General features: G+C 44.2%; 1 protein-coding gene across 14 annotated transcripts in view; it reads left to right on the forward strand.

Annotated features, from left to right (window-relative positions):
- The window catches only part of MBNL2 (muscleblind like splicing regulator 2), an 87,769-nt gene extending 76,020 nt beyond the window's left edge, over positions 1 to 11,749 (forward strand). For all 14 annotated transcript variants that reach the window (XM_082218782.1, XM_082218783.1, XM_082218778.1 and 11 more), the window contains one exon: positions 6,715 to 11,749. In XM_082218782.1, coding sequence (XP_082074908.1) covers positions 6,715 to 6,729 — 15 coding nt within the window. In that variant the 3' untranslated portion in view covers positions 6,730 to 11,749. The remainder of the gene's footprint in view (positions 1 to 6,714) is intronic.
- The last annotated feature ends 2,017 nt before the right edge of the window (positions 11,750 to 13,766 follow it).

The raw sequence follows: 13,766 nt of genomic DNA on the forward strand, positions 1-13,766 counted from the left end.
GAATAAGTCAGCATATGCTTCCAAACCAGAATTTGCTACCATTTCAAACTATACCTTTTCTTAAGTTGATTTAAGTTATACCATCTTGTTCCTCCAGTTGATTTAAATTAGTAGAGCAGCTGCCTTGTTCATTGTATTCAGCTGATGGAGGCGGCCACTGCGCCAGTCGCCGCCAGCCACCATATTTCAGTTGTGTGTGTTTTTAATCATGGAAACCCACACACTGTAGCAGCAGGAGGAACAGACACATTCTTTATAGATCAGGATCTCTAGTGGTGGATCTTTGCAAGATTTGCAGTAGATCAATAAAGTGTTCTGATTGTTTAACAATAGCAACAGAAGTGCACTTTATTTCTTTCCTTAAGTACCGTATTTTTCGCTCTATAAGACGCACCAGACCACAAGACGCACCTAGTTTTTGGAGGAGGAAAACAAGGAAAGAAATATTCTGAATCTCAGAAGCCAGAACAGCAAGAGGGATCGCTGCGCAGTGAAAGCAGCAATCCCTCTTGCTGTTCTGGCTTCTGGGATAGCTGCGCAGCCTGCATTCGCTCCATAAGACGCACACACATTTCCCCTTACTTTTTAGGAAGGAAAAAGTGAGTCTTATAGAGCAAAAAATACGGTACACTGCTGAAATGAATAAAATGATGGGGAAACCAGGAGTTAACTATGACTATGAGCTCAGTTCCAGTCCTGAAAACAAATTTCTTGGCTAAACACATGCTCAGGGGAACTCTTTGCCTCAAGAGAACATGTATGGGTTGTATTCAACAAAGTCCAACTGAGAGTGAACCCACTGCAATTAATAAACCTATGCTAGCCATGCCCACTAAATTCAGTGAGTCAGCTGTGAGCGGAACTAGCATTGACTCCCACCCTATGTATTTCACATGCGCATGGACAAGTCGCTGTGTTGCACCAAATTCTGACTGGTGGGACTTGGGGTTCTAGTAAAATAGAAGTAGAGCCTGAGTGATCTGACCAACTTGTTTTGATGCTTGCCTGCGTTTGCAAGCTGTGAGGCCAAACCCAGTGCTAAGCTGGACGAAACCCCTTGCTATAACTTTGGGTTTCCCCCTTCCTTTTAGCTGCGGTTCCAATGCAAACCCCTTCCCAAGCAGGATTTAAGCCCTTTCAAATTTGGCCTGTTAAGGATCTGGCCTGTGCAGCCAAAAGGGTTTTGCATGCTTGTACAGTGGTATAGCATTCAGGTACAGTGGTACCCCGCAAGACGAATGCCTCGCAAGACGGAAAACCCGCAAGACGAAAGGGTTTTCTGTTTTGGAGGCGCTTCGCAAGATGAATTTCCCTGTGGGCTTGCTTTGCAAGACGAAAGCCCATAGGGAAATCTCCGGGGACCTGTTTTAAATTGCTGGCGGTCAGGAGCAAAGACTTTCGCCCACAGCCGGCCTTCAGAAGAGGTCCTGGACCTCTTCTGAAGGCCGGCGGGGGGCAAAAGTCTTTGCTCCCCCCCCCCGCCTGCCTTCCCGGGACAGCGGAGACTTCTCCGCTGCCCCGGGCGATCTTAAAATGCTGGCGGGCGGGAGCGAAGCCTTCGCTGCCGACCCCCAGCATTTTAAAATCTCCCCGGGACAGCAGAGACTTCGCTCCCACCCGCCAGCATTTTAAAATCGCCCCCGGACAGCAGGGGCTTTTAAAATGCTGGCAGTCGGCAGCAAAGCCCTCCTGTCCCCAGAGCTTGCGGGGCGGGAGGTGGGAAGAAGGGCTTTTCTTCCCACCGCCAGCCTTCAGAACAGCCTTCTGAAGGCTGGCAGTGGGAAGAAAAGCCCTTGTCCCCCCCCCCAGCCTTCAGAAGAGGTCGGGGGACAGACTGTCCCCGGACCTGGTCTGAAGGCGGTTTCCCTAGGAACACATTAATTGATTTTCAATGCATTCCTATGGGAAACCGTGCTTCGCAAGACGAAAAACTCGCAAGAAGAAAAAACTTGCGGAACGAATTAATTTCGTCTTGCGAAGCACCACTGTACTTCTCCCAGAGGCAAAAATTCTCTGGCACAGAAAAGTAGTTTGTGACACTGAAATTTCAAAATCTCTTGCAAATGAACCCTTAAGGTAATGCACTTTGATCCTTGGGCAGGTAACCTCCGGTAGAGGTGAAGTGTTGATTGTGAAAGAGGTGCCTAGATTGTCATTCCCAAAGGATGTGCCAGTTTTTCATTGATAGTATTTTAAAAATATGCACATATATGTATTTATGTGTATTTGTAAATGTATGTATTTGGAGAGTCCCGTCCATTCAAGTTGACCAAGAATTAGAGAATATGGCTTGCAGTCCCAAAACAGATCTCACTGGGCCAGATATAGCTTTGGAAAGAGCATCTCTGTCCTGGAATGACCCCGAATCACCATTTTTTAATTTATTTTGGCCCTTTGATTTAAATGAGATAAGCAGGTCATGTTTGTTGCATTGAGTTGTGAGCATTAGCTTGTGCTGCAGTATACAGAAGAGTACAGCGGCACCTCACCCTTGCTCTACCACGGCCAAATCCCAAAGGTATTTGTTCTTAATAAAGGTATGGGGCATAACATAACAGCAGTGGAAGGATGCAATCCCATGGCAAGATCTGCTGGGGTGAGCAGTTTAGGATGCGGTGGATCTCTGGCTTGGCTGGTTGACGCCCCACGCAGTCAGAGCTAAGTCCCCAACCCCAGCTCAGCCAGTGTAATGTGGTCATCCTGGCTCTTTTAGGGCTGAGCCGAGGCTGCTACAAATTCCCCAAAATGGGTGTTCCAGGGGCATGGCGGCGGCACTTAGGCCAGATCCTATGCCTGTTCCTCTTGGCCACAGGACTGGGCAACTCAGCAGAGAACATTATTTTTAAGGCCTGTTTCCCCTCTTCCAGCAGCAGCCCCACTGCTGAATGGGGTTTGGATCTGGCTTCATACCAGCTTCCTGTGATTAAATTGCCCCCCTAGTTGCAGCAGAGGAAAGGAAGAGTTGTGGGGAGTTGCCCCCTCTCCTGCCCTGCTTCATTCCCAGCTAGTCATTAGAGCAACTTTTAACCATGAACTTGAATCCAAGTTCATTTATTCCTCCCCCCAATCCATTTCCCTTTTGCGTCATGTCTGTTTAGATTGTAAAGCTGCTGACAGGGACTGTCAATTTTTAGTGATTTGTGAGATGCTCTGGGAGCCTTTTTCTTGGTCTTCAAAACAGAATTAAAAATAAATAATATTTGAATAAATAAATGATAGAAGCAGCTACAGCAAGGAGGAAGCTATGGCAGGGAACATCTGTGGATTAGTGTAAGGCCTCAGATTCTTGTACTCTCACTCTAATATTATTAGAATAGTGTTGTGATTGAAAAATATGTTTCCCATAAATAAATGAAACTCTGTAGAGCTATCTGCAGGAAGCTGGATAAAATAACTTGAAATTATTATTTGCTTATTTTATGAATCGTCCATCCTGTGGTTTAAGATTGGTCTCTCACTAGTCTTTTATATTCTCATATCTGGCTCCAGCAACTATTTATTGATAAAGGTGTTGATTCTTTATGTAGCTGAAAAAAGCCTCCTAATAGCTAATGTATTTTAGCTTTTCGTATTAGTTTTTAGTAATGTATTATAGCATTTTAGTTTTAGACTGTAGGGCAGAGGTAGTATTTCACTGTAGTTAATAGTTCATGTATATCATACAGAATATATCCATTTGCCCTGAGAACATGAAATACACCCACCATTCTGATGAAGACTGCCACCTTTTATCAGAAATATGTTCTGAAAGTTATGTAGAAAAATGTAGCAGCTGCATATTTTGGAACTGTAGGCTCCATGCTGGTGTAGTGTCTCATAGTCCTCAGGTGATGATATAGGATTCAAACCTTAAACAGTCGTACCTTGGTTTTTGAACAGCCTAGTTCTCGAACGTTTTGGCTCTTGAATGATCGAACCCTGGAAGCGAGTGTTCCAGTTTTTGAACGTTCTTTTGGAAGCCGAACGTCCAATGGGGCTTCCAATTGGCTGCAGGAGCTTCCTGCATCCAATCAGAAGCCGAACTTTGGTTTTCGGACGTTTTGGAAGTCGAATGGACATCCGGAACAGATTCCGTTCAACTTCCAAGGTACGACTGTACATTGAACTTTAAAAATCAACCAGAAACATCCTAAAGTGTCCCCAATTAAGATCTTCATAGTGGTTGCATTTCTCATGGCAGTTTCCTTCAACGTTGGGTCCCCAGATGCTGTTGAATCAGGGAGAAGTAATTTGGAAGTTGTCACTTTTTCTGAATCCTAATTGTGTCATTCTGACTGACAAACTGGTTTAATATTAACTATGATAATATTTACCTTCAAACCATAGTTAACGTCACTGGCTTGTTCAAACAAACCATAGTTAATGCTTACTATAATTGTGGGTCCAAACTACATGGCAAGCTGTGGTTAATCAAAAGCGGAAGCAGAAGCTTCTGAATATCTGGCCATGCCGGGAAATCAGTGCACAAGCCTGAAGCTTGCTGCAACTTGTTCATCTCATGCTAAATTGTGGTGTGCACATGCATATAAATTTTACATCTTCTACTTTAACTGGAAAACTGTGTACAGGCAGCTCCCCACTTGCACGCGACCGTGCACACATCCCTGGAGAATCCTCTTGGTTCATATGAAAACCCTCCCCAGAGAGAAGACGTCCTCTTTGGTCCCCTGGGAGGCTCTCCTCGTAAGTTGGAGGGACAGTGGGGCTTTGTTGACATGCTCATCTGATGTGTGGGGAAGTGGCTGCTGCGCTACCCCACATGTCAGCTGCTAAGCAGGGAGGCTGAGCAGCCTCACCAAAGCCCCGCTCCCCCTCCGGCTTGCAAGAAGGCCCTCCCCGGAGCTCAAAGAGGATATCCTCTTCAGGTTCCAGGTAGTGTCTCCTTGCAAGTCGCTAGGACTCTTCAGGGTTTTCCCCACTTAATGTGCATTTCACTGACACGTGCAGAGGCCCAGAATGCAACTTCTGCATAAGTGGGAGCCTGTGCTAGAATTTGGGAGTTGAGGCCTCAAGGATCTACCAAGAGAAATTTACTTTCAAGCAGCTCACCTGGTGGGTGAGAGCTGCGGCAAGAGTCTCCTGGCAGCAGCATCTTTGCTTCTTTCCAAGAAGGGCAGCTGCATGGTTGCGGCTGCGTGGGTGCACTGGCAGAGCCAATGCAGCGTTCCTGCTGAGATGCCCGTTCAGCGGTTGCTGAATGGCATCAACACTGTTGCCTGAAGGCTATTGCTGCAGCTCCACCCCACCAGGCAAGCAGCTCCTGCTTCAAGCAGTTGAGTTTAATAATAAATCAGCCTTGTAAATAAGTCCACAAAAATTACTAGCCCATTTCATTAGTCTTACGGTGCTTAAATTAATAATTTGCGACCCTGAAAGAAAAAAGTCACCAATTCTTCCGTGCCCAATTACCTGGAGGCGTTTTCCCTTTTATTCAGTCTGAGAGTGTCTGTTTGCAAGGTTGAAGTACATTTCCCAATTGGAGACTACTTTTCAGTATTTGTGGATTTCTGGTTTCTTACTACTACTAAGCAGGTTAGGGTGGAATCTGCACACACATTTTTTAAAAATGGGTTTTTTTAAGCTTTAAAAAAAAATACAGTGGAACCTCGGTTTTTGAGCATCTCAGAAGCCGAACATTTCAGAACCTGAACGCCGTAAACCCAGAAGCGAATGCTTCCATTTTCGAACACGCCTCGTAAGTCGAACGGCTTCCGAGGTGCGTTTCTCAACTTTCTCCATCCACTTTGATGATCACCCAGTGCACCTCGGTTGTCGAACGTTTCCAAAGCCGAATGGTCTTCTGGAACGGATTACGTTCGACAACCGAGGTTTCACTGTACATTGAATTTTTCATAAGGCTCACCATTACCATCTAGTGTCACATTGTATATTGCACTTAAAACACTCTTACAATGTTTTATTTGCAGCTGTATAGCTGCGTCCTAGGTGACATATTGGGCAAATATTCATGGATACATCTCCCTTTCCAGGTTAGTCTCTGGTTCTAAAGGCAAGCTTGAAGTACATTCCCTAATTGGAGACTACTTTTCCCCGGCATAGGGGAAGGTGCCTGTGGAAGAAATAATGATGTGGCACAGGAGAACCCCAGCTGAGCATGGTGCTGGGGTGGCGCCATTCAGAGATGGCAGCCAGAGTATTCCCAGCTCTCAGCAACATCTGTCAAGACAGAGGGCAAAGGCACAGGGCACAGCTGGGGGCACAGGGGTGAGTTTCCGAATACAGTGCTAGCTCGGAAGTCGAACGGAATCCGTTCTGGAAGTCTGTTCGACTTCCAAAATGTTCGGAAACAAAAGCGCGGCTTCCAATTCGCTTCAGGAAGCTCCTGCAGCCAACGGAAAGTTGCGTTCAACGTTCAGGTTCCAAAGAAGGTTCACAAACCGGAACACTCATTTCCGGGTTTGCAGCGTTCAGGAGCCAAAATGTTTGACTCGCAAGGCGTTTGGGATCCGAGGTACGACTGTATCGCATGTCCAGGAAATTATTGGGAACACACACCATTGTAACAAATGAGCACCGTTATTCTTAAAAGGCTCGCATACTATGCAAGTTTAGTCCATAAGAACATTAGGCGCATCATCTGTGTGCTTCATTCTGAGACAACATAAAAGCAAAGGGGGGGGGGAATAGTCGCTTCATCAGAATTGAATAGCACACCCAACCATGTTGTTGCTGTTTTTTCTTTTCTTCTAACAGATAATCCTGAAATAGTCAACAGGAATGGGATGGAATGTCAAGAGGCCTCGATGAGGACAGCAAAGCATTGTTACTGTACATACTACCCTGTCTCTTCAATAGAATTGCCACAAACTGCATGCTGAGTAAAGAGTTTGTTCGTCTGGACAAATCACAAAAACACTAAAGAGCTAGTGCTGCTATATCATAAAATGAATATTAAATATGGTATGCTTAGTATATTCCAAACTAATCTAGTTAACTATCTGATGCCAGCTGTGATGGTTCAAGACTTAAAAAAAGGGTAACATTTTACTTTTAAAGGTTTTATACAGCACCGTTTACTTCTTAGAAATATCGTCTTACCGCCATGATTATAGCTAATGTAAGTAGTCCTATTCATATATTATTGTAGGGTTCACAACTTTATGAATCTTTCAATGTTAGCAATAAATGATTTACATTGGCCACTAAGCCCAAGGTCCAGAGAACCACCTAACTAGCTCCACGTGGGCGAGGGCCCCGGCCACTTCGCAGGGCAAACTGCTTCGGAAATTATGGAGAGTTCCCAAAGCTGTAGGTGAGACGGCAAAGGGGGTTCTCCTGCTCAGAGGAAGCGGGGGGGGGGGGGATCAAAGCACGTGCAAGCCCTCGGGTGCCCAGCCCAGTCACCCTTTGGATCTTGGCCAATCTTCACCAACTGCAGACTTAACTTTTAACCCTTTGACCACTTTGTACTCTCTTAAAAAGCTCACTTCTCTACTAGGCAGTTGATGCCAAGGCAAAGGAGGTGATGTGAAAGCCGAACCCTGTATCCCTGAACATCACCCGTCAAAAGCTCCAAAGCAAAGCACAAATTGCGGAGATGCACACGAGCTGATTTTGGGCAGGTGCGGAGAAGCTGTACTGGAATCGTGGCATTCTAGAACTAAATTAAACCTTTGCACAGTATGGTTTCCATACCCCAAACAAAGTCTTGACTATGTTATTTTACAAAGAGAGAGGATATTTTTTAAAATAAAGCCTTTGCAAAAGTGCCTAAATTTTGCCACATCAGACTTGAAACTATGTGACACTGATGTCTATAATTGAATTTACACCAAGTGATTAAGCTTTCAGATTTGCAATCAGGTTACCAAAAATAAGAACTTGTTATGAAATAACTTCTTCCCAATTAAAGAAATGGGTCTATAGGTGAAAAGATAGCAAGATATTCTAATTTAACTCAAAACGGAATAATTGAAACAGTCATTGAAAAAACTAATAAGTGACTTTAATCTAGATGACTAGGAGAATACTGAACAAAATGTAGAGAGAGCTTCAGTTTAATCCATTGTTACTGTTGCCGTATTTTTAAAATCAGGTTTAAGAAGTTGTAACCGGATTACAGCACAGAGAAAGAAACTAGTTCTTTTAACCTTTTTTTCTTTAAAAGCTTATTTTATGTCACAGAACTATGAAGATATCTTTAATACAGCTATATACATATTATATATACACATACATATATATGGACAAAACAGATTTTAATGTTTACTTTTTTAAAAACTGTGTTGATTTACAAGGTAATTATATACATTTGATTAATGTAGGAGGTTTGTTTTTAAGATTTGTTTCCTACACTGTTGTACCAAATATGTCACATTTCACATTTTATATGTTGCACATATATCAGACAAGTACATAGTTTTTAAATTATTGTTTATAAAACAAAAAAGCTGTTCTATGGAAATATGTATAATTGTTTGAAACATCTGGTTTTTTTCCATGTGAACATTATAAATGATTGCAGTATTTTAACTTAGACTTTTCAGATTGATTCTAAGCTACTTAGCTCTGGCGGCACTGCCTACTCAAAAAGACCAGAAGCACTAATTGATTTTTTTGTTAATGAAATTATTTTTCAGTGTTAATCTTGCTTTTCAAATGTCTAATATCTGTTTATATTCAAACGATAGCTTCGATCACCTAAAAGAAGGGGGGAGGGGACAAAGAACCCAAAATCTGATGGTAAACATAGTGTTTGTAATCTTGCATTAGTTTTAATTTGTGAGGAATATGTATTTCTTTTATCTTTACTTGTAAATTTTCTCAGATGTTTAACCTAGGTTGAGAATATGGCCGTTTACCTACATCTGTAGTTTGGGTTCTTTTTTTTTAAAAAAAAACGCATTTAAACATTTGATAGTTTATTGGACAATACTAAATGGCAATTTATGTATGTTGTTTAAATATTTAAACTGTAGAAAGAACGTTTTATCGGACATTATGTTTAAACAGTTATTTTCTTAGAATCACTGCAATGTTCTGTTCTATTCATTAATGATCAAACATCATTATCTTTATTTCCTCCTGAACCAAGAGAAAAAGAGAGATCCTATTTTTTAAAAAAGAGAGTTCCACTGTATTGACATATAAGTTTGTTCTGTTTCTACATTTCTAAAAATATTTATGTCAAACCACAATCCACTGGCTCCAAAATAGCTGTGTTGTCTCAATGGGGCTAGGCTGGACTAAGTGGTTTGAGAATCACAGCTTTAAGAGCATGAGTCACAGAGGTTGCACAGGCAGAGAAACCACCAGCAGCAGCTAGAATGAGGCCCACACAAACCACTCCCCAAATGTCCTCCAGGAGCCCTGACTAAGCTTTCATCTTACCTGCATCGTTTCCCGAGTCTGTTGCATCACCCCATTTTGCTTTGGTCTACACAGCTTCAACAGCCTCTGGCTCTGAAGTAATTTATAATTTTATTATAGTAACAACATATATTAATCCACTCACCCCTGGCACGTTCTCACTTGCAACTTTTAAAAATCCTGCTCCCTACTACTGTGCCAGCCAGAGCTGGCCCAACCCTGAGGCGAGGCAAGGCAAGATCCAGCCTCCACGGAATTTGTCACCAACCTCTGCTGCTACATATGCTTTGGGGGCAGGATCTACCCCTCCTGAGCTGCTCCCGCCTCCAGTGCCACTGTAGAAGTCATCTCATCGAGTTGAAGGCTCTGCTAGTCTCCCATCCCTAAGGATGAAATGGCAAGGGCTGCCTTCTGGGGTGTTTGGGCTCTGAACCAACCCCATGTGATTCCAAGCCTGCCCCCTTCCCCGCCCCCCCCCATTCCCAATATAGATATTCACTCCCTCACCCCTTACTCCCAATGTAGAATTGTAGAGTTGGAAGGGATCATATGGGTCATCTAGTCCAACTCAGAGCAATTCAGGGATCTTTTGCCCAACGTGGGGCTCGAACACACAACCGTGATTAAGAGTCTCATGCTCTCCTGAGCTATTCCTCTCCTTGCTCCCAATGTAGAACTTCACGCACCCCTTCTTCCCTGATGGGCGGGCAGGGCGCCATTTTGTAGCTGGCCTCAGCTGCCAAAACGTCTTGGGCCGGCCCTCATGTCAGCCCTGCACTCCAGAACCGATTCCTCCTTTATCTCTGCTCCAGCCACCCAGCTGGTCTTCATATAGTGTTCATTCCAGCCTCAACCCGATGTTCTAACCCTTAAAGCGATACGCATTTTAATGCTTGCTTTCAGCCATTTGGCATCTAAACACAGGGCTTTGTCCCACTGTTTGTTGCTTGCCTCGTTTTACTGCTTTGGCTTCCATCTTCAGCCCGCAACACAAGCCTAATCCTGTTTTCCATTTCTACCAGAACGCGTCCCATCAGCAGAACTAGCAACAAGAACTTCTCATTTTCACCCACAAAGGAAGTCTAACCCTGCCCTTTTCAGCAAGGGCTACCTAGGAGAGCAGAAGTCACGCAAATGCATTCAAAGATACCTGTCTCTAGGACAGCAAAATCACTGGCCCAGTGTGTACATCACATTAAACCAGGAGTCAGCAAACTTTTTCAGCAGGGGGCCAGTCCACTGTCCCTCAGACCTTGTGGGGGGCCAGACTATATTGGGGAGGGTGAATGAATTCCTATGCCTCACAAATAACCCAGAGATGCATTTTAAATAAAAGGACACATTCTACTCATGTAAAAACATGCTGATTCCCAGACCATCTGCGAGCCGGATTTAGAAGGCGATTGGGCCGGATCTGGCCCCCAGGCCTTAGTTTGCCGACCCATGCATTAAACCATAGTTTAAAGCAAATTATGGTGTGTTTGCTAGCACATGCTGCTAAGAAGGTTTTCAGTGCTGCTTTTCCACTGCTGCCACCCTGTGGACAAAATAGGCCAGAATCTGCCTTGTCTCGTCATTCAAACCCAGGTTTGTGGTTCATTTCTCCCCCAACAAACCACCAGTGGTAAGCTAAAAACAGATTTTGGCTGGTTTGGAGAGCAATGACAATGAGCCCAGGTTCAGACAACACAACAAGGCCGACTCATTGTTTGATCCACAACGTGGTAGGAGTGGAAGAGGAGCGCCCACTATCTCACATTAAACTGCAGTTTGTTTTAAGCTGAGATTGAATGTGATGTGATACCCAAACCTGGTTTCCTTCTGCCCATTCTCAACTGCACTTTGTTTAGTCTCAGTGCCTCCTGCTTTTAATCTGTACTCATAGTAAAGAAAGAACTAGCGTTTAAAAAAAAAGTATACAAGAACATAATTTTTTTATTTATTTTAGAGTAGTTTTGTAGAATACATTGAATCTGGAAAGATCTAAACCTATTTTTCTGTATAAATATTATTTGCCAAAACTTCATTTATATTTTGGAAAAGAATGTCTAACGATGGTAAATCGACCTTACATTGGTTTGTTGTTGTTGTTGTTTTTAATACTCCTTTGAAGCAACCATGAAATGGGCCAATATAGTCAGCAAGTACTGAAGCCGAGACATAATTTCAAGTGTCTTGGGACGTCTCTGTATTTTCTATAAGAGCACTTCACCAAAATACCTTAATTTGCCCATACAAAATGATCAATGGTGACATTTACACTGCATCCTTTGCTAACAGTTAAATAAACCCCTTCTCTTATGCCATGTACTGTAATTATTTAGGAGCCTGATTTAAATACTCATTTATGAGTTGGTTGAAATATTATTTAATTACCCAATGTGCAACCATGGAAATAAAAAGAAGCATTTTAAAATGATTCTGGTACTTCAGTGTTATTTCATTGTTGTGACATACTGAGAAAACGGTTCCAACAAAGGAAAGTGGATCAATGAGCCTTGCGTTTAGAAAAGCTATAGGCAATAAATATATGAAGAAATGCTGGAATTTAGGCTGCTTTTATCAGACCGGAGTTTATGCCAGGCACCCCTGGCATTCTCAATCCACATGCAATGCTTTTTAGTCAGAACAGACTGGTAGCTCTGCACTGCTGGCACAATCATTCTTTCACAAATTCAGAACTTCCTTCCCTTTTCCATTTGGCACAGACAAAGAGCTATCTCAAAACGCCCTACAGGTGATGACTTTCTCTGTACCAGGGAGCCTGAAATAAGGGAAGCCAGAGTTCCCCCCTTAGAGTGACTTCACGGAAGTGCCGAGGCCTCTCAATGATGATCAGACAAAAAATTACTGCTCTTGTAGTCAATTGGTAAAGGTGAGTTCTAGAACCCAGCAAACGTACCTACAGCATCTAGCTTACTGTGCCTTGAGAATAGCCTAGCTGAGAACTAGGCTTGAAACGGAAAGCAGAGACGCCGATCCCTGTAATACTCTACAATTCTATGATTCATGGAATTACATATTTTCAGCACAGCTGGGATCCTGTATTTAATTTTTAATTTGATATTAGACCATCTTGAGGCCCTCTCTTGCACCTTAAAAACAAACACCTACGGTCATACCTTGGGTTACAGATGCTTCAGGTTGTGCATTTTCGGGTTGCGCACAGCGTCAAACCCGGAAGTACCAGAATGGGTTACTTCCGGGTTTTGGAACATGCGCGGAAGTGCCAAATCATGACCCGCGTGTGTGCAGATGTGGCACTGTGGGTTGCGAACGTGCCTCCCGCACAGATCACGTTCACAACCCAAGTGTCCACTGTACAAAGTCTCTGCTGCGTTACTAGGCTGCAGATCTACAGCCATTCCTAACATCTTCAGCCTAAAGGTGGTAAACCTGTGTGGTCTTCCAGGAAATATTTCTTTCCTTGCAGTTTTACCCCATTCTTCCTCGGAATGGAAGTGTGGAGCTGCTAACAATACAATATTGCAGGTAAGCAGCACCGCACAGTAAAATGTACAAGGCAACAGTAGTAGAGCGCAAAAATTATAGCATAAAAAAGGTGCTTGCATCCCAAAGGCCTGGGCAGATAGGAAGGTTTCTACTTTTTGTGCTTAAATGTGGCCAAAGTGGAGAACCACATTGTCAGAGCTGCCCAAGGTCCCAGCTCACCAAGGACCAACGCCACTTCGTTGTTATATACAAAAGTCTTTATTGAAGTTCAGTTTGTCTTTCACATCAGCAGCGTGCAGCTCTACGTCTGAAACTCTAGACCGCTGAAGCTCCGTCTGAATCTCCTCCCCCCAGACACCAGTTTAAGACTCTAGCCTTGCTCCACCTCTTCCTTTGCTCTTTCCTCCTCTGGCTCCGCCTGTCAGCTGGGGTCTCGCCCTTCCTAGACTCTTCTGACGCTGAATCCCCTGATTCTTCTCCTTGCCTCCAGCGGGCTTTAGGACCTGGTTCCCAATCTGGGTTTTCTGCTGTCCCGCGCGCCTGTACATTTGAACTTGGCGCGCGTGCCCAGCCGGCAACCTTCCTCCTGACCGTTACACTGCTCCTGTCACTGCTTCCCCCTTCGGGGAGGCTAGCTGGACCTGATCTCCCCTCCGTTCCCCCACTCTCCGATAGAGGCGTGGTCAGCCCTGACTCATCTTCTCTCCCTGCTGGAGGAGACGCTGGCCCTGCCCCATGGGACTCTTCCCCCCCACTACCCTCTGGTGGGGAAGCTGGTCCTGATTTCCAGCTGCTGCTTTGGGAGTCCCCGCTGGCCCCTTGTTTCTGGTGTGTCCCCCCGGGACCCCCCTTGTCCTGACCATCGGCGCCTCCTTCTGGGAATCTTCTGATTCGCTGGAGAAGCTCATGGAATCTCTCGGGTCACTGCCATACTCCCCTACGCTGCCCTCAGATTCTTCCCCTTCGCTTTCCATTTCCTCTCT

This window comes from Podarcis vaucheri, assembly GCF_965113315.1.
Source record: "Podarcis vaucheri genome assembly, chromosome: 4".
In the NCBI taxonomy this organism is placed as follows: domain Eukaryota; kingdom Metazoa; phylum Chordata; class Lepidosauria; order Squamata; family Lacertidae; genus Podarcis; species Podarcis vaucheri.